This window comes from Vanessa atalanta, chromosome 6 (genome assembly GCF_905147765.1).
Source record: "Vanessa atalanta chromosome 6, ilVanAtal1.2, whole genome shotgun sequence".
Lineage (NCBI taxonomy): Eukaryota > Metazoa > Arthropoda > Insecta > Lepidoptera > Nymphalidae > Vanessa > Vanessa atalanta.
Genome location: NC_061876.1, coordinates 1328863 through 1355082, shown reverse-complemented (window position 1 = coordinate 1355082; position 26220 = coordinate 1328863). Strand labels below are relative to the sequence as shown.

The following is a 26220-nucleotide window of genomic DNA, read 5'->3' as shown; positions in this document are numbered from 1 at the left end:
CGTATCTTGCTTGGAATGTAGATTTGTCATGATTTTTTTGGAACAATATTTTGAACATAACATATTTGAATATTCTAAAATTAAAAAGTAATTGAAAGCCGAAATAGATATTTAACACGAGAATGTATAAATTCGTTCAAGCATTTAAATACTTCAGGAACCATTAAATAATATTTCATTCAAACAAGTCCTACTGTAACTTTAGACAATTAACAAATATTTTCCTAGTAACTACAACTCATCCTTATTCTTTTTCCTTTTAAGAGCTAAGTCGTCGTGCTGGAACCAGGTAGCGTACACCCTGAGCGGTTCTGGTGAGGAGTGCCTGTGGAAGGACACCGGACGATCTCGTGCGAGCACTTCACGCGGGTAATCTTGCGGACGTGCCTAGATAAATGAAATGCTTAAATTCTTAAATATTGTATTATTTTACAAACACAAAGGCTACGGAGCATGTTATCCCTAAGGCTCGAATTCAAAGCGGAAATTCATCATCACGAAAAAGTCTCATCCGATCTCACCGACCTGGTGGAACAGCGGCGAGTGGGTGAGCGAGATGTTGTTGCGCAGCGCGCACGCGCCGAGCGCCATGTCGTCGGGCGCGCCGCGCGAGGCGCACGCGCACGCCGACAGCGCGCGCGCCGCGCCGCGCGACAGCGCCGCGCCGCCGCCGCCCGTTATGTAGTCGTAGCCTTGGGACGGATCGATTTAGTATGCGCTGTGTAATCACGTTAGGAACGGACGTATATGTATATATGGAGGTCTAATAGTGTCTCTAATTAGTGCACTCTTCATTTTAAACTAGAAATTATCCAAAGGATTTTAGAGAATTTCTAGAAAATTCCAGAGTCACCGATGTATGATAATCGTATTTTTTTCCTTCAGAGTAAAAGCTAATGGAATCCATAAGAATGATTGAAAAATTAGATATCTGACCTTTACCAACTGTCTCCTTCTTGCCGTATCCGTAACCATATCTTTCTCCGAGAACCGTGATGTCGGAACCGCCTCGATAGCAGCTTAGCAATTCACAGAGCCGCTGGACACTTTTGAATTAAATTAACTTTGTTCATTGGAAAAGTTGGAAAAATTAAGAAAATCACGTATGTCTTATTTGTTCATGATTTTAAACATACATTTAATTTAACCATATCAATTTACATCTTCAACAATCACTTTCACAATTCAAATTTCAAAAACATAACCAAAAAAAAACGGTTGAATCATACCCCAAAATAGTATCATCATCAGCAAGAAATATCCATTTGATATTTGGAAGATCTTGCACCCTCTTCACAACTTCCTTCAAAATGGTGACCGTTTTTAAGCAATGACCTGTTTTCGTGTTTGGCACACCGATATCCACAGCAGGAAGTTCAGGATCTGCAGAAACATTTTACGCTGATACTCATTATTTCGAGTAATTTTAACAGGAATTTGGATAAAGTAAATATCATGATGATATATTGATATAAATCTTCGGCCATGGCAATGTGTGAAATTTTAAACAATCAGCTGCATTTCCAAGAAATATATAAACAACGAACATTCCACTGATCTGTATAACACTTTAAAAAAACTTACTTGGTGCTATCACCAGTAAGTTTATAATATATACTTACTATAAGCCATATACACTCTAAGCCATATGGCTTTGAGCATACCCATCTGGGTAAGTACCACCCACTCATCAGTTATTCTATTGCTAAACAACAAAATTTAGTATTACAGGTGAAAGATGTAAGGAGTGGTTAATATTTCTTGAATCATAAATAAGCCTATTCGCCAATCAGTCGAGTAGATTATATAAACATATATATATAGTTAATAAATGAAACCTTTTTATTCCCAACAAATTAAATGCATTTCTTATTTTACGACTAATACCAATATATTTGTACATTTGTGCATTGCGTCGAAAATACAAACGCTACTAAATTAGTAAGCACCAACATACATAAGACACGAATCTTAACTGTACTTTTCTATTTGTGGTATTTATAATTTATTTAGTCTCCACTAATACAATAATATTTATAATTTTAAAAGCCAACAACGTAGAAGGCCAGACTGACAGTGATTATTCTATTTATGGAAATTCTCATTAAGAACTGAGGCGATAAGATAGTCCTACGTAAGTCTTAAAAGTTTAAACCTTTATAAAATTATAATTTCTATCGATAGTACAATGGATATTGAATGTAGATTTTTAACCGAAGTTCACGAGTTCTTTAAAAAACATTCGAACCATAACAACTTTTATAATTTATTTCGTGCTCGGTGTTGAAGGAAAACATTGTAAGGAAATATTGGACCTGTTGTATGAAATATTTATCAGTAATGTATCCACAAACTCTAAGAAAGGAGATTCTTGACCAGCAGCGGGACATTTACGCTGTTACTTTAAAAATAAAGTGTTAGGTGAAGATCGTCAGTTGAACTACATTAATAGTAGTACAAGTAATTCAAATAAATTTCTGGCAAATGTTAGGGAATTTCAAATTAAATTAGAAACCGACGAAACTCTTCTATATATTCTTGTGTTTTTAAATAATTATATTATAATCTCTTTCTACCTGATATCTATAAAACTCTAAAAGTACGACCGGAAATGTTTAAGCTGAAGGACGGTGCTCGCAGCACGCAGTATATTGAACGATTTTAATTAAGGGGGGATAATCGTATATACCTACTGTAAAACTTATTATCATCGGGGGTCCACATTAATCTCTTTGTTTTGTTTGTTTGTTTGTTTGTTTGTTTGTTTGTTTGTTTGTTTGTTTGTTGAAATGTGTTTCGTGAAATGTGAAATCGGTCTATAAGCTTTTATGTGTGATAAAATGTTACACATGGTCTGCCATAACATTTTGTATATAAAATACTTTGTTTTCCAATTGATGATTTTTTTTCGCTGGAAAAACGCACTACGCGTTTCACCCACGTGGAAGTGGCGGGGTATGTGGGACTCGCCGGTGCCCAAGATGTTAGCGCCACACCAGAATACACACTAAAAAACCAGCGGTACCCTCTCCGTCTCATCGGTGGGCGCCACGGGATCGCTTTCACATGCTACCGTGACGATATTAAGGTTTACTAAATGTACCTATATACATAATTCATACAATAGCATAGGTGATAAAGTTACTCATGATACAATACCTGTAATTTTATTTGTAGAATAATTTAGGCATTAATGAACACATTAAAACCGTATATTTCGTCTGGTTTAAATATGTGGTAAACGAACAGTAGTCTCATCTAATGGAAGGTGACTACCACCATACATATACGTCTGCAAACACTAGGGGGCTTGGAGAGGTGAGCCTTTAAGAAATGAGTAGGCTCTTTTCTTGAAGGTGTCCAAGTCGTATTAGTGCTGAAAATCCGTCGGCACAAAATGGTTCCACAAAGTGGTCGTGTGAGGCAGAAAATGACTTAAAAATCAGTCAATTGAAAGCAAATCCAATCGATAAACCAATGATGCAATCACTGATTTAATCTGACAAATGGTTAACGTTGGACGTATCACTAAGATCAACATTTTCCAGATCTTTATAAATACGCGTATAACAACAAAGCAATAGAATTAGATCTCTAAGATTACAAAGACAGGATTAAGTTCGTGACATTTGGATTGCTAAATAGTCTTATCTCCATAACGACTTGCCTTTGAGTTAACCTGTCGTCTTTTAACTTTCAAAGCGTTTAATCTTTAAGTTTAACGTAATCTAATAGATAAATTTTAGAAATGATGTGTTTTATTATTTATTGACTCTTTTTAAAGTTTACCACGCCGACATACTGTAATTTTGTGTTTCACGATATTTTCGACTATGCACTGAGAAATTGCAAATACAAACTCAGTGCTTTCAATATCAAAATAATCTGATCTCTGCCGTAGACGTCCACCACTAAAAACATATATTTTTTTAAGAATTAGGTTGGCGGACGGATTATCCAATGGTCACCCCACACATCGATATTACTTTTACAAATACCATACCTTATGTATCCAATTCACCACGAACTAAGATGTTTTATATATATATAACTTTGTGTAGTTAAACTGGTTCACTCATCGCAATCTTGAAATCTGAACACATTAATAGCAAGTAGTGCTGATTGGTGGTAGGATGAAAGGAAGTAAAGTTGAGTGGGTGGTACCTACCCAGAAGAACTTTATTTTAGCTTGAGCTTTTTTTAGCTCACACATTAATACAAGAACAAATTAATTCATTTAAAAAATAATAATATAATTCGCGCGTAAATTTTTTATGCACCGTCAATTGCCGAAGACAAGAACGCATTTTCAAACTTACCAGATTTATCACTGAAGAATTGCAGATGTGTCACGTGTTTTCCCCATGTCTTCTTCACCACCTTTGCTCTGGTAGAGTGGAAACCTGTCCAAGTTTTCACTGCAAAATATATCGAGTCCTCAGCAATAGGACTGCCCTGCCAGGATAAAATATTTAGTTTGCTATGGATTATGAAATATAAAAACTTTAAGTCTTTCTAAGAAGTATAACCAATTAGCTTATTCATATATTATTAAAAAGAGAATCAAAAATAATATAACTTACGCATATATCAAACTGTCTAGGATATGTGGCGCAATTATCTCCGGAAACGATGCAGAAGCTCAGATCTGGGGTCAATAACGGTCCTGGACTAGTGCTATCCCCATACACGAGTTGTGCCAGTTCGAACGCAGGATCAATAGAGAAATCTGCTTCTAGCTTCCTCTCGTCATTTTCTATTTGATTTACGAGCCTGTTGATATTTTTTTATAAATTACAAACATTGTCATTTTTCTAACCTGGTTCTACCGTAAGTCTTACCTGTCCATTAATTCTATTCTCATCGCAAAACCATTTGCAAAATGGGGATACACAAAACCACCATCATCTTCCAAATCCTCATAAAAGGCAAAATGATGTATAATTGTTGGTTCATCATCACTTAGAGGGTAGCCGATCCACATTGTATCCTAAAAAGAAAAGAGTATTTTCAATTTATTAGGTTTGAATTTTCTTTTAAGTTCTCTGCAATTCTAGGTGAATAGAATGTATAAAATACTGGCAGGTTTTATTTACTCGTTTCAAAATAAGAATTCAAGAAATATAAACTACCAATTATCTATTTATTACCTTCTGATTGTCAGCTGCTGCTAAAGCTTCAAATAGTTTACTGCAACGTACAGCAGTATGTGGTTCGACGAAAAGAACCCATCGTACATCTGTGTTTTTGTATTTAGTGACTAGGGGCCTCAGTAGAGGAATTATCGTCCAAGCCCCCGCTACGGGTATATCTTCATGTGTTATGTAGACTTTTGGTGTAAGCTACAATATAAAAACATTGTATATATTATATCATACAAAGCCTAGTATATTTGGTCACAAGTAACTTTACCGACAAAAGATCTCGCTTTATTTATATTACAGTTAAGATAGTTATTATAATATCTTAAGAAGTAAAACAAAGTTCAAATCGAACATAAATTCTTAGAACAGCTTATATAAACAATTTTGTTATTTCAATTAAAGTTTTTAGAATTTACTTTTTCATTTAAAATATCGCAAAGAAAACAATTATTACCTTTTCTAATTCATTGACTTGAATTTCTAAGTCTTGTTTTAGGCGATTTGCGACACTTGCGTGATATGGCTCTGGTTGACTAACTATAGTAAATACAACGTTTCTTGAACCTGAAAAATATTTTGGACTTGATAGAACAACGCATTTAGCTAAAAAGGAAACATACACTAAAAATACAAATAAATCAAATAAAAAATAGTTTCCAATAATCCATAAATTTCGTTTGTAATGCTGCCTGGAAATAAAAATATACACTCACACAAAAAAGGCTTTCACGTTTAAACCATTAAACTGAATTTGATTAATTTTGGTATGAAGCAAGGTTGAACCCTAAGAAAGGACATACGCATTTTATACCTAAAACGCAAAAAAACCCGGACGACAACTAAAAATAGATATATTTTAATTTTATGAATTTTCGCAACCTATATATTACATATAAAAAAAACGTGGAAGCAGTTTGTTTAACATAATCTGTCATCGCAAAGAAACGAACGGTGTATCATTAGTGTGTTTACATTACCTAAAGTAGATAACGTGTTCGACGTAACGACATTATCATCAAATTATGACAAATAGCTTCGCACGTCGATCGAAGCCCCGCTGGAATCATCAATCAGAGGTTCACGTGTCATGGCTATTAATCAGGTGTACATGAACTTAGGGTACGCTCAATGATGTATCGGCATGAGATATGCGATACCGTAGTCTATAGGCTTATTGATTGAGAATTATGATGCCGAGGCAATTTTAGATAACTCATCCCAGAGGTGATGCTAATAATGCTGGAGAAGTTGAACGGTATGTAGATACTGTTCTTGATTTGAAAATATAGCATTTCGATAAACCCTATTAATAGTTCGACAATTTAATAAAATAAGTTACTAAATCTTATTCTGATATAAATAATTCACAAGAAAAGTCAATGAAAATACAATCAACATGAACATGCACAAATAATGTCTGAACAAAGTTTCTTACGAGAAAATTTTGACTATACTAGACGCAATGATTGATAACCCAAAAAAAAATTTTTGTAAGACTATTCTCCGAATTCTAAAACCTTAATTATCCAAATTTATGAAAGAATGATTGTAATTGGTCGATGAAAGCCAATGATGTCATAGGTGACTAATGAACTTTCAGTATTAAGTTGAATTACTGAATCTGTTTTGTACATCATTAAAAAAATAGCGATAAGAACAAAGATAAAACTTTGTTAATATTAAAAAAATCAGTACAAAGTATAATTATTGTTGCATGATATTCTAAATGGACTTATAGATACATTTTTGGGCAGCATATAAACCCATTTATTATCGCTCTTAGTTTAAACTTGAGAATACACAGAGGGAATAAATTACATCGTTAATAGCATCTCAACGGAATAAAGTGTGAAAGATCCTCCCCAAAGCATCCAGGATAAATGCTGGCAATTCATAAATATATATTCAATTCTAAATATTCAAAACAAATCGATACCGATTTTAATGCGAGGTGAGAAAAACGCAATGATAATGCTCCGATGCTGATGAATTATTCAGCAGCTAATAACGTCGGCAAGTTTAGTGCAATCTAAAAGTTTGCCTAAAGATTTATGGTGAGGAAACTTCGCGTGTGGAACCTTGAAGGCGTGTCAATAAATTTTACTAGTACAAGTGATACGTGACGTGGTTCTAGTATTTTTGCATGACAACGTTTTGAAAAGGCAAATTTTAAATTTTAAGTCCCGTTGAGATTTGTTCAGACTTTCTTAGTCATATTTGCGTTTGATTTTTTGGAAAACAATAAACTTAATGACAAATCTGTAGGACTGAATGAAACTACGCTTTCCATTAAATCCATTATTTTTTTCTTTCAGATTTTAATTCAGAGTTTGCAATAGTATTACTAAACTAGTGTTTAATTTTAAATAAGTTAAATTATACAAAAACATAAGTGTATTAATAAAAAAGAAGAAAATGAACAAGACGGGAACCTAGTCATAAAAAGTACATAAAAGAGGTGAAGCTGTTATGAATTGATTTGAGTCTTCTACGTTGTGTGCAGTTTATTAATAGATTTGTCTGTAATACAACATTATAATATACTTTGTAAAATTAAATAAACATATTATAATCATGTATATAATTTTTAATTTTAAAGTCTGGTAAAGGTTCTCACAAATCCATAGTGCAATTATGAAATGATTAGAAGATTAATGTATCAAAATGTATTTATTTTTTCAAATCTTTGTAAGAATCGTAATTTCTGGATATCGTCTAGTTTATCCGAAAACAGCCATCGAATGAAAGAAAGGAGATAGCTCATTACGAATCCATTTCCGCGATACGTACCATGAAGAACTGCAATGAGTTTTTAATGTCTCGCACCTCAGGTGATCGTTTGCATTATTCATTGAGGGAACTCTGGCTGCTCTCAGTTCGCGGATTTATCCCACTCGGATTTCGCTTTCAGAGATAGGCCGGTCGCGGATAAAGAGAATGAACGTAATGTTCCGAGAGTGATAAAGTGACTTAACGTTTTATTCGAACGTGTTTGCTCAACGATTTATTTATCATCAAATATGCTGAAGATTTGTATTTAAATTCGCTCCAACTTAAAGCGAATGAATAAGTTTCGATAAAACTGACAATAACGTATATCAAATGAATTCGAAACACAAATAGTCGGGACTAACACGTGTCATCGAGTTCCAATAACAAATTCACTATAGTCATTCGATATTCCATTGCCACAGCGAAATCAATTTCGTTCAATTTTGCTGAAACTTTTCCAACTGAATCCTGGATAAGGTGCAAATAGCATTTGGGAGCATTAATAATTCGTCGCCATCGTAGCAAATGGACGAATTTCATCCGAATCTATCGGGATTACGGCGACTGTCGCTGCGCGATGGAACTGAATCTCTGGTTAGACTGCCTCAACTTTAAATTGCCATTTTTTACAAATTTTGAATGCATTCTAAAATTTTATATTTATCTGCTATTAGTTAATAAATGTATATATTAATATATAGTGATAGATTGTTGTCTTTATCAGTATTAACCAGTTAATCTGTAAAGTCACATATTGAGGAAATAATATATATATAAGCTGTCCTTCCTGATCATATAACAAGCTATCAGTTTCAATCTAAACCATCCACCGACGTAAATACAAAAATAAATTTTTATCGAAATTTTTCCAACTGTTTAGGGAGTTCGTTTACATAAATAAATAGATCAAGACAAAACAGTTTAGTATCTTTTTCTCCTCTATTTGTCAAACGATGTTTCTTTCCCTGTCAGCTATTTACGAATGTTTTTTCTGAAATATTCAATAATGACTATGACCGAGTTGGACCACTGTATGAATACCAGTGAAAATAAATATGTGTACGCATATAGTTGCCACTCACGTAAGCTCTAAAGTAACGGCATTATAAATAGAAACGTTACACGTTTAAACAGTACGATGAGACAGAAACGTCCACAGCACGAGGTCTCCAGGTGACAATGCACTTCAAATTCGGTACAATCAGAGCACACAAATCTGTCGAGAAACTCACTGCACACTCGCTGCTGGCTGAGAGCTCACATCAATAATTCGAGCTCGTAGATTCGACGAGATCCTGTGGGATTTCATCCGATGCCGAATTTATAAGGAACGAATGATTTCAATTTGACGCGAGGCTTAGGAGGAAGGTGTTTTTGTGTTAAGACAAAGAGGTCTAACGGAATATAAATTCAATTATGTTACTTAAATAGAAACGAATAAACATTTTCCTCTCTCTACTTTACTAAAAACACGATCGCTTTTTCTGAAATTTTTTTCGTTAGTATTGTCAGTCCAAGTAATATGATAGACACTCACACATGCACAAATTACAAGGAAACCACCTGTATAGTATTTTTTTAATAGTTATTTATCTTGAGATCAAACGTTTCTAAAAAAAGACCGTCTTAATAATATTTTGAATTTATTTATACGATATTAATGAAAGGTAATCCCTTTGGTGGTGGACTTTCCAACGAATAAATTAACATGTCACGAGTATTCATATTATATTGTATATGGCATACAGACTTCCTCGTAATAATTTTCATCACCGCCGAGGTCGAGATGAATATTATTATAAACACAAATTAGGAACATGAAAATTCAGTAATGAACCCGCAATCATCGGTAAAGATTGTTCGTGTGACGTGTTATAACCATAGGGACATATCGTTTATCTTATAAATAAAAGAAGCTTACCAAAGAAACGATGGATGGATTGTGTGAAAGACGATATGGTTAGAAAGAATGTTACTTGTGAGATGACGTCCGACAGAGAAGTATGGAAGAAGAAGACATGCTGCTCCGACCCCAAGTAAAAATTGGGACAAGGGCAGGAGGAGGAATGGAGGAAGAGAATGGTAAAAATCAAATGCATCAAGAATACTAGGGTTTGGTTGTAAATATCTTGAGAAAAATTAATCAATGATTTAACTAATATTGGATCTTAGAGATCTTAGGGGTCTAGTTTAGATATTAGCTGTATGTATAAATTCGCTTTTATACAGTAAATTGAAATTAATTGAAAAAAATCTACGTATCCGAAATTAAACTATTATTATTACACAAGGGTTTGGTGTAGTTGGTAATGGAATGAAAGGTCAAACGTCTATGAAATGGTTTGTATTCGAAAGTATTAGACATTTATTGAGAGAACCCAAGCGTCACATCGGTCTGAGTGCTTAAAGTAAACGATTATTTATACAATACGTTACATGAATTCAAGACTTAGATAGTTACTTAGATAGCCCTAAATTCTGAAGTCAATTTATAGAATAGAGATTTGAAATATAAAAAAACATCCTTATGTAATATTCAATATTCGATATTTTTCTGTCGATACAAATGATAAATTCTGTCAAAGCTGTATTCACCAACCGTCACTTTTTACTGACGGCTGCTTTCAGCAGCAACACTACAGATTAAATCGAGCCAAAACTGTTTAACTTCCTTTGAAAACAGTCCAATAACAAAAATTTCCACTAACTGATTAGCCAAAATATGTAGGGTTTGTTGTAGCAGTCTTTCAGTGCCGTGTGTCCTTTTCTGTATTCCTGATAATGGGTATGCAAAATTTTATGATGTTCGTTTGAATAGTTAACATTTATGAACTTGTTAGCGTTTTCACAGCACGTGAAAACGCTAACAAATTCATAAACAAACTCACTTTCACGTTTATAATATTGTTTAGGATGTCAAATAAATAACCAATAATAACAATAATAACCAATATTTCTACCACCTATTAATATTAAAATACAAACTAATTTCATATATAAATGTAGCAGACTACATTAAGTTTCAAAAGTAAAATTAATTACAGAGTAATAATTTTCAAAGCAATCCCGCATCAGATTCGAAGCCGTACTTCCAGCGAAGTAGGATTAAGAAAGTTTACCCAAAAGATTCCAATACACTATTTCCTCTTTACTTACAAACGGAAATTCAAATAAGACTACCTTTTATCAGATTTAAGTTTCTGATTCGACCGGGCTTCAACTCCGTTTCTCGAAATGCACTTACTGATGCGAATTGGTCTCTGATTTCTGGACGGAATTGTGAAATGGAAAGAAGGGAATATCTCAGTTGTCGAAAAAGTTTGAAAAGGATTTATTTGAATTGAATGATTTCGTATTCATTCATGAAATAGTGGGACTTGTTCAAATATAAAATAAGAATACTGAATCATTCGTCATCTAATGAAAAGTAGTCACAACCATCCATTAACGACAAAGCGCCATCCACCTTCGGAGCTAAAATCGAAAGCCCCTTGTGCCTATAATTACACTGTCTCATACAACCCCCCCAAAATAAAAAGAAATACACCGATACTAAGTATTGCCGTTTATTGGTATAAAACCTGATGTACTTACCCAGACGGGTTGGTACAAAGCCCTGCTACCAAGTATTTTAATTAAAAATAACGTTTCATTTTCCATTATTCTTAATATAAAAATGTTTATATATATCATGAATAAAAAAGGTACTAAGTATAAAATCTTCACCAAATATATGTACATATAACATATCAATTTTCTATAAATATTATAAAACAAAGCCTCTGTTTATATCTCCGCTTACTTCAGTCCGGCTTACACTGATAAAAAAAGCGATAAACGAGGAAGTTTTGTATAAATAATTTGTTAATATTTTGTGTGTATATAACTTGCCTGAACAACTCCATCAAGTTTGGTCCAGATAACTGTTTTTGCACGCTTGCATGCTAACGCTGGCTAAACCTGATGAATCTGATAGGAGAAATATCAAAACAATGTACAAAAGATTTGTAGGTCGTAAAAGGCATACAAAAAGTATTTATGTATCTTCTAAGATACACTCTTAATAACAACTATTTTTATCTATTATAGATTAGTAAAAAAATAAAGATTATGCGCGAAGCCATTTTCTTATTTATTCTTATTCAGATAAATATAATAGTCACCTAAACTATTTCACTCAAATAATTATTGAGAACTAGTTGTTGCCCGCGGCTTCGCTCACGTTTTAGGGGATGGTTGTCATGTTTTAGGCAAAAAAATAGCCTATGCCCTCCCTTGGAGTTCAACCAAATTTCATACCAGATTTCGTCAAATTCGGTTTTTTGTTTTGGCAGTGAAAGAGCAACAGACAGACAGAGTTACTTTCACATTTATAAGATTTAGTATAGATAGATATATCACACATTCCAAATTACGACATTACAAGATCCTTAAATAACATCCTCCCAGAGAAAAATAGTTACACATTAGCCAGAGAAACCGTCTGACTAATTATTGATTGAGATTGGTTTATTATAGTTTTACTTTCACTATTTAAAATTTATCACGGGGTAAAGTTCAATGTTTTTATCTTTCAAAATCGGGACGGGGTACAACTGTATTTTTTAATCTTGCAAAATCGGGACGTATTATTACTATCCAGTATCTAGTAATTAATGTACATACATATGTCTACATTTTGATCCGCATTGGAGCAGCAGCGTGTAATGAACTCCTTGTTTTCAAAAAGAGAATGACTCTTAACCCAGCAGAAGTCACAGAAATGAGTTATTTACAAAATTTACAAAAAAATATATAATTTAATAATTATAAATTATTAGAGTACCCGCTGAACCAGTGGCTAGAGAATATAATCAAAGAAATCGGCGTGTACCTACCTACCTAATTTATCCGATAAATATATTTATTAGTGAGGCTGTAGAAGTCTATAATATCAAACCATACTTATTAAATAATTATTTTCAAAGCTAGTACTAAAAATTACTTTAAATAAACTTATCAATAGCATTATAATTAAAGCCGTTAGTATAACGAATTTTATCGAGAAATTTCATTGAAAGCCCTATAATTATGTTTCTTTCTTGAATATATTGCTTTAAATATGTATTTAGGAACTAAGGTGGCTATTAAAATTTTTATTCAAAATAATATCCTACCAAATTAAAAAGATAATTAACAGTACGAAGCACCGTTTGGTCTCCTACAATTAACTCATCAGTATTAAATATGTATTTAATATCTTGGACATTGATCTATTTAACTATTTATTATTACTTAAGTAATTATTTATAATAATATTTTCTATAATAATGTAAGTCATATTCATTTTATATTATATCGATTTATTAGTAGCTGTCATTGTTGTCGGTATGGTACCCTTTAAGGGGATCACTGAAAATCAGCATCGAACTATGGGGGTCATTGTATGCTTCCCCAACATAAGCTGATTGATGATAAGCTTCTTCTTTGTGTGGGTAACACTACTGTACACAGATTATTATTATTATCACATAGTGTGTCCTTTTTTTTAAACATATTTTTCGGTGGATTACAAATAAAGATTTCCAATTTCAAGTAAATAATAAAACACTCGTACGTGATTGGACAGAACTTACAAATCAGAACAATAATTGCTCTCATAATAAATAAGGATAAAACCCCTGCAGATAATATAAAACAAAGACACTAAAACAACATTGTAAGAAGCCGAAAATTTTACAAGCGTTTTAAAACCAAATTTGCTATATTAACAAAACTCATACACGGAGCGAATTTGAAGCGTGGCGACATCAAAATCCGCAATAATGCTAGAACAATCTCGACAAACAAAGGATGCACTGAACAACACCTACTGTACCTAGAAGAACCGACTACATACTAAGTTGACAAAGTACACACGCTAAATTATGCAAGATACGGCACCGAGGCTTTAAAAGTTGCTCCTACCGAGTTCCTTCATAAAGGACAAACTGTACCTGCACGTTTTGGTACTCTTTTATAACTGTTTTAAGTTATTGCGAGTAAAACGCAGTTTCATTAATGCCCGGCTTCTATGAACTCACATATAATTATAAGTTGGTGATATTCGTTTGAGATTAGAACAATAAAGGAGTTTTTTGTGGCATATTCGTACGTTCTCTTTAATGTTTGCTAAAACTAAGGGACATTCATAAATAAATATGTCTAAATAAAATTTATATATTTTGTTGTAAATGTAAGGTCATATTAATATTAATGAAGATTTCAGTTTTACATATAATTTATATTAAAATATATCGCTAGCTAACTATCAGTCTACATGAAACGTATACATCATAAAAATATCTCTTTTGGTCGACATATTGTTTTCCAAAATGCTTCAACAATCATCGTCATACTTCAGCCAATTTACACAAAATCATAATGAATTATACCTACTTCTAAACCTTTCTCACGAATCACTCTGTCCATTAGTGCAAACGTAAAAAGTAGTTTATCAGTTTATGACGTACAGACATGACGGAAGGACTTTATTGTATAATATGTAGTGAAGCTTTGGTCATGTGGCAGAGAGTATAAACCAGCGTTACGGTATCATCCTCAACATCGAGATGAGTTATATTTAGATAAGATATTGGCGTACATTTATTTTTTTTGTAATTTACAAGAACATAAAGAAATAATACATCTTAATTTACGATCAGAAAAGTTAGTGCAATATATTGGGCATCACAAAATTTACATTAGAGCAACATTCCCGATGACCAAACTGCCCGCAACCCGCGCGTTCCCCTCGAGAAAAATATCGTGGACGTTACTAACTATCATGTATCTTTTAATATTAGAATTATAATAATACTCAATGTTGTATACAATTTTCTGACATTACACGATCGTTCTACGTTCAGTCTAAAATTCGTTCTTAGAGTATAATTCTCAAATATTTTTTTTAATTTTGACGACCTCCGTGGTCGAGTAGTGTGTACACCGGTTTTCATGGGTACGCCACTCCGAGGTTCGATGTAGAAAAAGTTCATTAGTTTGGTCAAAGGTCTGGGTGTTTATGGTACCGTCGATACTTCTGATTTTCCATAACACAAGTGCTTTAGCGACTTAGATTGGGATCAGAGTAATGTATGTGATGTTGTCCAATATATATTTATTTACTTAATATATAAATACTATAGCAAAGATATTTTAAAGACAGAGTCACGGACAACACTATTTTTGTCTAAAAATTGTGTGGAATTTTAAAAGCAATCGAGTAAGTGATGGCAATCCATTTAATGGAAATCTGTTTGTAACACTTTAAAATGTCGGTAAGAACTGTATTGTAACTTTCCGCTCGCTATTTGTTTTAACTTTAAAAGGAACTGATAAGAAATAGCACTTTCATATTAATATTTTTGTTTCTGAAACTTTATATATACTCCTGTAAATAATGTGATGCAAACTATTGAAAATATTAAAACATATGTACTATGTAGGCACAAACAATACTATGATACCTTACAACAGAATTTAAATTCATATTACATACATAACATACATTAGCCTGTAAATTTCCCACTGAGGGGCTAAGGTCTCCTCTCCCTTTGAGGCGAAGGTGCTCCAATGCGTGTTGGTGGATACACATGTGGTAGAATTTCGTTGAAATTAGACACATGCAGGTTTCCTCACGATGTTTTCCACGAGATGAATTATAAACACAAATCAAGCGCATGAAAATTAAGTGGTGCTTGCCTGGATTTGGACCCGCAATCGTCGGTTAAGATGCACGTGTTCTAACCACTGGGCCATCTCGACTCTCTCTCTCTCGGCAAATTCATATACCTTAGATTATATATACATACATAGATTGAATTTCGCACTACAAAAGAAATGAAACAAACGAGCCAACCTTCGAAAAAGCAAAGGTAGTAAACCAAACAGTCCACTATGTCTATGCCTCTATTTTAAAATAATTAAAAAATAATTTTTGATTAATTTATAATCAAAACAAGCGATTGCCATAAATAGTTAACAATTATTGTCTTTGACTATATGACATAGTGAATATTAGATTAAGCTAATGCCTAGCTAATTTATAATGACGTCAATAATAACATAATTCAATTAGCAGTTCCCTAACATAGGTCTATAAACAATTAGTACACCCAATTCAAATTTAATGCATGTAGGTTTGAATACTAATCGTACTATCAATACTTAGAGCATTCTGATGTTGTAATGAGAGCTATAATATATTTGTCACGAAAATAACGTGATATTTGTATAAATAAACGACTTCAGGACATTATTATGAAGAAATGGCAAAATTGCCAGTTACATCAAAACCTATGTTCTTTTTTCAAATTGAATCAAGTTTATCCATCAAAATTCGATTTTCGTCGCGTACGTTGACCGGACGTTACTATCCCAGGCTCCGAGTAATGTTACCTTACGAAGAGAAAGTTAATTAACCAAGTTTATCCTATCAACTTGTCTTGCAAATGATGTCAGGAAGGCTACCTTCATGACCTTTTCCAAACACAAGAAGACAACACAACAAAATTTGAGATAGGATTGAGGCAATATCATTGGTAGAGAGCTTAAGTAATCTGTGATATTCATTATGGATTCTCGAAACAAATGAAGTTTTGAATGACGAAGAAACTGTTAACGGAACTTTGACAATAAAATTAACGAGAATAAATGTAGTAAAGTGGTGTATTATAAATAATGAAAATTGTGGACAATATAGCTTGTAGCAAATTGTATGGACTACGTAAATTAAGTATTTTTGTTTACCTTTATTCTCTTTTCGATTAGAATCGGCTTTATGTAAAATCGATCAAATTGTTCGTAAATTTGATCTATCTAATTATTCCTGTGATCTCCCGACCGAGCGGTCTGATCCAAAATAAGCTGTGAAGAGCATTTTGAGGAGCTTTGAAATCAAATTAATGACAGTTTTTATGGAGGTCGATGTTTTACGTACCAAAGACAATAAGAAGCGATGCACGAGAAACTGTATTAAATAACTACAATCTTTTTTGTAAGATGGTTCACTATAGATGAAGACAAAACGCATAAATCATAATGACATGACTGAAGGACTTGTACAACGATTTTTTTTTTAATATAAATATGATAGGCCGGTATGGGGTCACCACTTCCATAGAAATTGGCAATTTGACACCGTAAAGGATTTTTTATCCATTCATAACGTGGCCAATGTGCCACCATGCTTGAAGACAAAAATATGGTATGGTGTTTAACTTCAAACTGAAATAAACCAATACAAACTATTGCTTTGCGGTAGAATATATGACCAATGGGTGGTACAGTATATAACTTGGTGGTAGTCCTTGGAAAGATAGTATGTAATATTTTATATGTGAACTTTACGGGCGGACCCCTAATATAAGGTTCTGTAGACCATAGTGTAGATAGAGAAATATTTAGTAGCTGCCGACATTTATATCATAATCTTCAGCTGAAATAAATTCTATTGACTGTATCGACAGTATTTTATTGGCGTAAATAGTTTCGTATGTGTATAGCATCTGGTTCCGTATGTCTTTGCTTCGCCGGAAATTCGCGTGTAAGAAGCTTACGAAAGATCTTTCGCGTCAGTATATTTTATAGGGCTTAGAAATGTATATACTTCATGTTTATGAGCTATACGCCGTAAGTTCGTCTGTGTATATATTCAATATAATCGCAGGAAATTATTTGCGGATAATTACTATATTAAGGAATTATACCTACTAACATATTTTGTGTATATTAAATAAGGTTATATGTGTGAAACAGCCAATAAATCGGAAGCTTTTATTGAATGTGCTAGTTATTATACGAAATAAGAGTTCCTTTTTTTTAATCTGTAGCTAACCCAGTATTGTCATTGAGAAGGAACCCTTCTGAAGGTATTATTTAGGAAACTAAACACTTAAAAACACACACACATTTCATTTACTATAGGATTGCTAAATTTATTATTTCTTTTACACATTTTTGAATAAATTTTTGGGATATTACATGCTTATTATAATTAATGCTATTCGAGCAAAGATTGGGCAAGACGTTAGTCTTATTATAAATTATGTAGTAAAATATATAGAAGGACTTAAAACAAATAAGCATATACGAAGATATCTCATTAAAATCAGATCATTAGGACTGATATGTTTACATAGAAAATCAGATTTAAAATGTTCAATATAATGTATATATATATATGCCTACTTTTAGAATTACGTTTATTTAATAAATTACATACCATACTTTACCTAAAAAAAAAATATTGACTAATTTTTAAAACATGCAACATTTAACCTCAAATATACTTTTATTATTTTAAATTACTCGTTTTATCAGTGAAATGACGTCACGACGATAAACGGTCACGTGATCCTATGTATGAAAACCCGATTATTAAATTAATAAACTTATGTATAAAGTCTCCTCGTACGACGCTCAAGTTAATATAACTCGATTGGCCGGGAAATCATTTCTCGACGATGTCTTCGTGCAAAAGTGTAAAGTTAATAAATATGACTAAACTTATTTGTGTATCATTTTAAGTATTATCAATTTATTGTTATTATAACTTAAGTAAATTGTAAACCGTAATTATATGACATTTTTTTCTAATTTGAAGGCGAAAATTAAAAAAAAAACATCCTGTATATTTCTCTTAACAAGAGAGTTTGGAGTTATAGCCACCACGCTCTTAATCGTTTGTTTTTATCGACATTGTATGTACCTACTTATTCTAACTGGCTAGCTCATTTAAAAATTGGGTTGATTATATAAATTGTTGCTTGTATAAATCCTATCTATTTAAACAAATATAACGATAATATCAGTTATTATCATATAATACATAAAATATCACCGATCTTGTTAGACACGAAAGCTGCTGAAAAGATTTTAATTACAAAGTTATTCATCATTCAATTAACCGTCGGTAAAAAATGGTTCCAAGTCATTACCATAATATGGAGATTAGACTACATTTCAAAAATCGATAAGTTTACACAATTCACAAACAATTAAAACATTTATATTTAGTGGGATTTTAAGCGTGGCATTTACGCGTTCCGACGGCACATACGACCTCCGTCAAAAGTCAAGAAGAAGAATTGTATGGCAAGTACCAAATTATGATGTCCTCCTGACCAATTTCCGTCATATAGGCCAATCTCAAGAGATTCCAGGAAACTTCGCAGCGCATAAGGGTAAGCGCAACACAGGCACTCTCAGTACACTAACTCTCATAATCTGATGGGACGGCAAACCCTACACGATACGTGCATTCCAAAGCAAGGGACTGTATACACTTCCAATTTCCAGCTTATACTGACAATTTTCCTACCGAAAATCTCAATAACTTGATATCAGTCCCTGGGGATTTAACCCAGGACCTCGAGATCAGCGGTGTTATACTGGTCACAAGACCAACCAAGTATATGTATATTCAAAAATCGAATTGTATATTATATTATATTATAGCGCTGCTTCTCAACGAAGATTGGTTTTAGTGCATGAATTAGTACACAACGTTTAATCTATGACAAAGACGATACGTAATCGTCTTTGTTATCTACGCATTGTCATCGTGTCTAACCAAGGAGAAGCCATACAACGCATCTTAACCGATTTTACGCTAACATTTCACTAATTGAAAACAAATCAGTCCTAATCGTAAATATAACCTTTTTATTTAAAGTTTTATATTAACTTGACTTGACTTGACATCAAAATAATCTATTTATGAAATTAATTAAAACTCAACTAATTGACAGACATTGCATTGCAATAAGTTTCTCTTCTTAATTTGAAAATTACCCGCTGCAGACAATTAAACTTAAAATATTATTAGTAAGTCTTAAACAGATTAAAAAAGAAGCCTTATTCCAATAAATGAACTAAAACTTGTTTTATTTTTTTTTATTTTATAATGCGCTTATTTTTCTTAATTCCTTATTTAAAGATATACCCAATATCTCTAAATAAATATCACACCAATAAAAAACGACAAAAGCGTGAGAATGGATACGTGTTAAAAAATATTACTAACCGATATTGCCGTGTCCGAACCTGTATTGGAAACATTACGTAGGTAATGAAAACTAAAAGGATAAAATAAATATAAGTTAGTTCTTGTTGATTCCCATATTTATCAGTGTGGCCGAGGTTTTATATATTTTTTTTAAAACATTATACGTAGGTAACCTAGACTTGACTTTAATATACTTATATATTTATATTCGCCCCAAAGTATTTTAGTTAATCCAATTAGTAATTTCTGCTTGTATAATTTGAAATTCGAAAACAGTATGTCAGGCATTCATTAATTTACAATGCATTTAATTATTTTGTTACAGCAAAATTATTTTAAACAATAAAATTTTGTTTAATACTTGCATCGTGCGTAATATCAATTTTAAAATTAGTCTGTAGGTAGGTACCTAGTTATTTTCTTTCCAAATTCATACAAAGTACACCGTTAAACAGAAACAATAAAGTTACAAATTTGATCTGTGCCGCAATTATTTTTGTAACACATTAAAAAAATATATAAAAATGTTATACATTCAAAACTTACCGAAACTTGTCGCTGTTTGTATTAAAGTGAATAACGTCAAAGCCGTAACTGAAACAAAAAATAAATAAAAATAAAATATTAAAAAAGTAAATAAAATGAAATAAATAAAATTAAAAGCTTTTAATAATGTAATTAAGTTAGTAAACTTTATGTATTTTTATTGTATAGAATATTCACGAATTACTAAGAACAAAATAATTCGAACGCGTCTTTTACCTTTCGCAAACATTTTGGCGGGAATTTGCGCGGGAAACGTTCTATACCCCCTACGAACGAAACGAAACTGCCGCCCTTACCGTATTCACCGTGCCGATACCGTAGACGCTAGGCAATGTATTTATAACGTAATATTACGATTCGTTCATATTAAACATTAATTTTTTTATCAACTTTATAAGACGCAACAGCATAGCAATTGCTTTACCCTGAATCCCTTTATATATATTCAAATTTTTTAATTCAATATTTAAGCACGACTCTTACTTGTGGAGCGTCAGAATAAAAATCGGGTTGGAAGAACCCGAATTTTAGCTCTTTTAATCGATTTTCGGTTTTAGTCATCTATATTAATTAGGAATAAGGTCTAATAAGATAAAAAGAACTCATTTTAATGGTAATACCATGATCATTTTAATACCTTCTATATTCAAATTGTCACATTATATTGTGACAGTACCCTAAACGACTAATATTAGAAGACTATATGAATTGTGTAGAGTATATGGCAGATACTCTTGCGGTGTTCTATATGGGATGGTTTCATCCTGACCAATTTCAAACATAGCAGAATATCTCAAGGGACACCATGTAACCCGGGGCATTTGTTAAGGTGCACAGTTGCACACATTCTCTCACACTTATAATCCGATCCGCAAATCCGTCACGACCGAAAACAGTTCGCGCATGACAAACGGCTTTATAAGCTTTCTAAACACGGGGTTGTACACTTTTCCTTCTTCCAGACTCCGGGCTGTTACTCAGAATTTTTCGATAGACAAACCCAATAAATTTACATTGACCTAAGTTATAATAATATTAATTAGGTTATAATATTACAATTATATATAATAATCTCACCTAGATAATTTCGGTATTGTCTTTAATTTATAGGTTTAAGTGGCGGGGCCCATTCCGGGGCCCTGATACAAACGACAACCCAGCAACAAATCGTGAATGGTTTTTCTTTTAAATTGACCATATTATATAACACTGCTAATATCTTCAGAGGGACTGTAGACATCATCACCTTAATTTTTATTTTATGGCATAGGTGGGCGGACGTGCATATGGAACGCCTGATGATAAGTGGTCACCACCGCCCATAGATAATAGCGCTGTAAGAAATATTACCCTTCCTTGAAGAACTAAGATGTTATGTTCCTTGTGCCTGTAGTTACACTGGCTCACTCCCCTTCAAACCGGAACACAACAATACTGAGTACTGTAATTGTTTGGCGGTAGAATATCTGATGAGTGGGTGGTACCTACTAACACAAGCTTGCACAAAGCCCTACCACCAAGTAAATTTTTAATTTATAAGAAATATATTTATAAAAAGATATTATATGTAGTATGTATACAACAGAAACATCTGTGTTTTTGTCGAACTTTACAAGATATTTAATTAAAAATTTCAACTGTCCAAAACTGAGATAACATATTCAAATGTACTTTTGTCCTTTTTTGGAGCTGCGAGGCCGCTTTATCCGAGGTCACGCTGTACGCCGCCTATGATATTAAAATTACTATACCTAAAATTTACATTTGTATCGCAAACAAAATCCACAACTCTCGTACTAATTAGTATTACCGAGCGTCTTCTATAATGCTATACTAATGTTACAAATTTGAAAATAACTCTGTCTGTTTCTTCACGCTTATATCGCTGAACCGATTTTGATGTAATTTCGAATGAAGATAGTTTGAGCCCCGACTATGTAGGCTACATTTTTAATTTACCTCATGAGAGGATAACATTACCTATAGCATTGTATGCTATAGGTAAAATTTATGAATTTCTAATAAATAAAGTAGAAAAATCCGAAATAAAAAACGTAAGAGACAAATTTTACTGACGCATAATGTTTACAATGTCATCCTATGCATTTATTCTGATAAGGGTTCATATGTTGTGAATAAATCGAGCTGTATTTCTTTTCTTATTTCAATTTTTTATCCTATTTTTAAAAATGAAAGTTGTCGCTTAATACGTTTAAGTATTTAGCGGACGTTGTAAATATCTACACTCATACAAAGTTTTCTTGTGGTTTTTACAGTTGTGGCAGCGGTCACCTTAAAATCTACCAGACAGACTGTTTTGTCTTCGTCTACAAGGAATGACTACTTACTTGTCTGTCGTATGTCTTTACATTTGTTTTTATTTTTGGCGATTTTTTTTTTTATTTGAATTTGATCTAATTTTCACTACAAAATAAAAATTGTTGTTTAATGTTTTAGTACATCAGTAAAATAGTGGAATATAATTTGTTAATCAGTAATTAAGCTGAATTATAAAAAAAACAGTATTCTTTATAATAAAATCTTCTGAAGCAAAAGATAAAGAAACAACAGCCTTCTTAGAACATCGTGAATATTCAGTGTTCACTGAAGTCTAATATAAACTTTGATGTACTTTAAACTAGACGTGAAGGAAAGCGTGGCAGTTACGTTAAATTCTTCTTCACGCTACGTCTATAATTTTATCATACTACCTATTCTAATATATTGTCTTGCCTAGGTCTGTAAAGTATGCGATTCGTACTTTATGTTAGAAAACATTAGTAAACAAGTCAGCATAAACAGAAGGTCCTAGCTCTAAATATATATATATATATATATATATATATATATATATGTATATAGGTATTTCTTTGTAGTTTTCCTTCAATACAAATGTTTTATGTAAAGGTAAAAAACAATACTTATAAAACCTTTAAACCTTTAAATTATTAGTCTATTTGTGAGCAATATATATTTCGGTTTCAACAGGATTGTATAAAATGCAAAAATTTGTGAAAATAAAAATAAAATCGAAAAAGACGTTTATGTATAAAAGCTTATACATAATTTATGTATAAAATTATAGCAATAAAATTGGCAACAAATTGCATTGGTTTATTTGTCTAATTTAATAAGAGCATTTCAGAGCGATAAGTCTAAAAAAATATCAGCGAACGGCTCATAAGCTTTTAATTCGCACGTCAGTGTCTATACTGCCATTATAAAGTACTAGTATTAGGTATATATGACGCAGGCAACTAGCTCAATTAGCTATTCAATGAAACGTCTACGTCTACGTCGTACAATAATTACAATACATTTGATCTTATTTCAATTGGCTTTGCTGGTTTGAAAGACTTATTTTTTTTTAAGGATGGGATATTCGTAATAGCCTGATTACACTAAGCTGCTTTATTGGGTTGGTGGATAAACATAAATAGTCATACTGTAATGCATGAGTACATGAAAATTGAGTATGGCTGGCTGGCTGGCTGTAATATAAGGTATTCCTGGGATAGAACCCGCAATCATCAGTCAAGATTCATGTGCTTTGGGTCTTTTAATATTTGTGCTCTCCAAAAAATCGAATGAATACATAAACTATGTTAATTTTTAAACAGGATGAATAAAAAACTGCTTTAATATTTCAGTCAGTATGATTACTTTAAACGACGCTATAATGCTTTATTAAAAAGAAAACTAACAAATCAAATCAAAATACTCTTTATTGTACACCAGTAAACACATTATTTAGTCATGTTTAAGAAAGATGCACTAGAGGCAGCCTTATCGCTTCCAGGCAACCTTAAGGTAGAGGAAAGAAACAGATATAGAAAGAGGTAGGGGTGTACAAGACAGATATAAACAAATTATATACCATAACATTACAGTGAAATAATAATATATTTAAAATAAAATAATGTACAGTACCTGATACCTAAAATGCATACATTTATGTGTATGTATCTAATCATATATAAATTAAACTAAAATTCTCGCGAAAATATACAACATTAACATGCAAGACAGTATGGTTTGAGGATGCTTTTTAATGAAGCAAGTGATTGTGCATGTTTTACTTCAACAGGAAGAGAGTTCCACAGACGAACAGCCTGTGGTAAAGTAAAGGAATTTGTATAGAAGGAAGTCTAATGAGGAGGGATTTTCGACCTATTTTAGCAATGTATATAAATTATATTTTTATTATACAAGTTACATAATGAATATTTTATAAACATTCTTTTCAAGTGCTGGTTAAATATAAACACAAGGTTTTCTTAAAAGTTAAAATAAACCTATAATACTACAACTACTTTTAATAAATAAATATTAAAAAAAAAAACAAAAGATTCAATACTAAAAAATAAAACAATTTTTTTACTCAATCTCGTGAAGAGGATAAGTCTCAGTAAACGAAAGGAAAGGTCAAAGGAGGAACATTTTTTTATAATGATGTATAAAATATGATAATACAGAAATTATATGTACATTTTGGAATTGAATAAACAAACTCTTTATAAGGTAATATACAGAGTTCACTGACTATGCATATCAGACAGCTATTCATCAGCCACTTTCATTTGCAGTCTGTACTTGGCAGGCTATGCAACAATAGTCTAATAAAGTTACTAATGGAGAAATAAAAAATAAATAAACAAAAAACGATAAATTACTGAGTGCAACTCTTCATGGCAGAGACACAATCCGGTGGTAGTGTTATATTAAATTAACACTTAAACATAGGCCATATAAATAAATCTACGACTGAATATTCCTACTTGATAGTGTATATATTAGAATATAATGCTTTTAAAACTTTTCGAAGTATAATAATGGACACTTGTTAATCGATAAAGACAAAAATTAATTTAACATCTTTCTACCACAGAATTAAATCCTCAATAACTAAGTCAAAGAAAGAAAAACTTGTACTTCTAAAGTTTTTAATCATTATTATTTAAATAGGTGCATCATTTGTTTTATTTCAGTTAAATTAACAACATAGCAAAAATAATCAGTGCAAAATTAGTTTATTTTTTTATTATGACAAAAGTCATTCGCCGGTTTTTTTACCAAAAAAACATAAGGTAAAACTTTTTAATATTATTGTAGAAAAATATAAGAATCTTATTTTATACTCACCAATACCCATCGTTTAAATCAAGCGGGATTATCTTTTTATGTTTAACAGTGTATTTTTTTAAGAAATACTAGCTGCGTTCCACCATTTGAATTATTTTTATATGTTACTCTTATTTATTTTGAACTTTTGACAACTAAAAGTTAAGTTGCAGCCACCCGTGGTCAACTGTCACACACTATGCAACTTCAAAGATAGGTTGTACGACATTGTTAAATTTGGTAATATTTGCAGAAAACTGATCTTATGATTAAATATTTAATCCGATATTCTAAAATTAAATACAATTAAATACATATTGGTAATCAATATATGTATTTTATGGCTTATAGAATGATAAATTATCTATTTATAAAAAAAATACCTGTATTTTGTCTACATCGAGCGTCTTGGTGCTTAATTTGCGGTATACGGGTATTGTGATCAACTTCATCTGCACCTGGCATCATAGAATTCAGTTTTCGTTTTTCATATCGCGCTAAAAAAGTATAAATTCAAAAATAAAATTAAATTAATATATTCGTTTTTATTTTAAATACAATGTGATTAGAAGTACATTTTTTCGTCGCTCGTAATAGTAGTTAGCTGTG

General features: G+C 32.1%; 1 protein-coding gene across 1 annotated transcript; it reads right to left on the bottom strand.

The window, feature by feature from the left end:
- Positions 1 to 25778, bottom strand: LOC125064750 (beta-1,3-glucosyltransferase). The gene is made up of 11 exons (XM_047671950.1): positions 25633 to 25778; positions 20491 to 20538; positions 5599 to 5708; positions 5151 to 5342; positions 4842 to 4990; positions 4584 to 4773; positions 4320 to 4455; positions 1230 to 1383; positions 937 to 1046; positions 526 to 692; positions 1 to 387 (listed from the first exon to the last, which is right to left on the bottom strand). Exons 1-11 carry the CDS (start codon positions 25640 to 25642, stop codon positions 232 to 234), a joined length of 1422 nt encoding a protein of 473 aa, XP_047527906.1. The 5' UTR covers positions 25643 to 25778; the 3' UTR covers positions 1 to 231.
- Between the last annotated feature and the right edge of the window lie 442 nt (positions 25779 to 26220).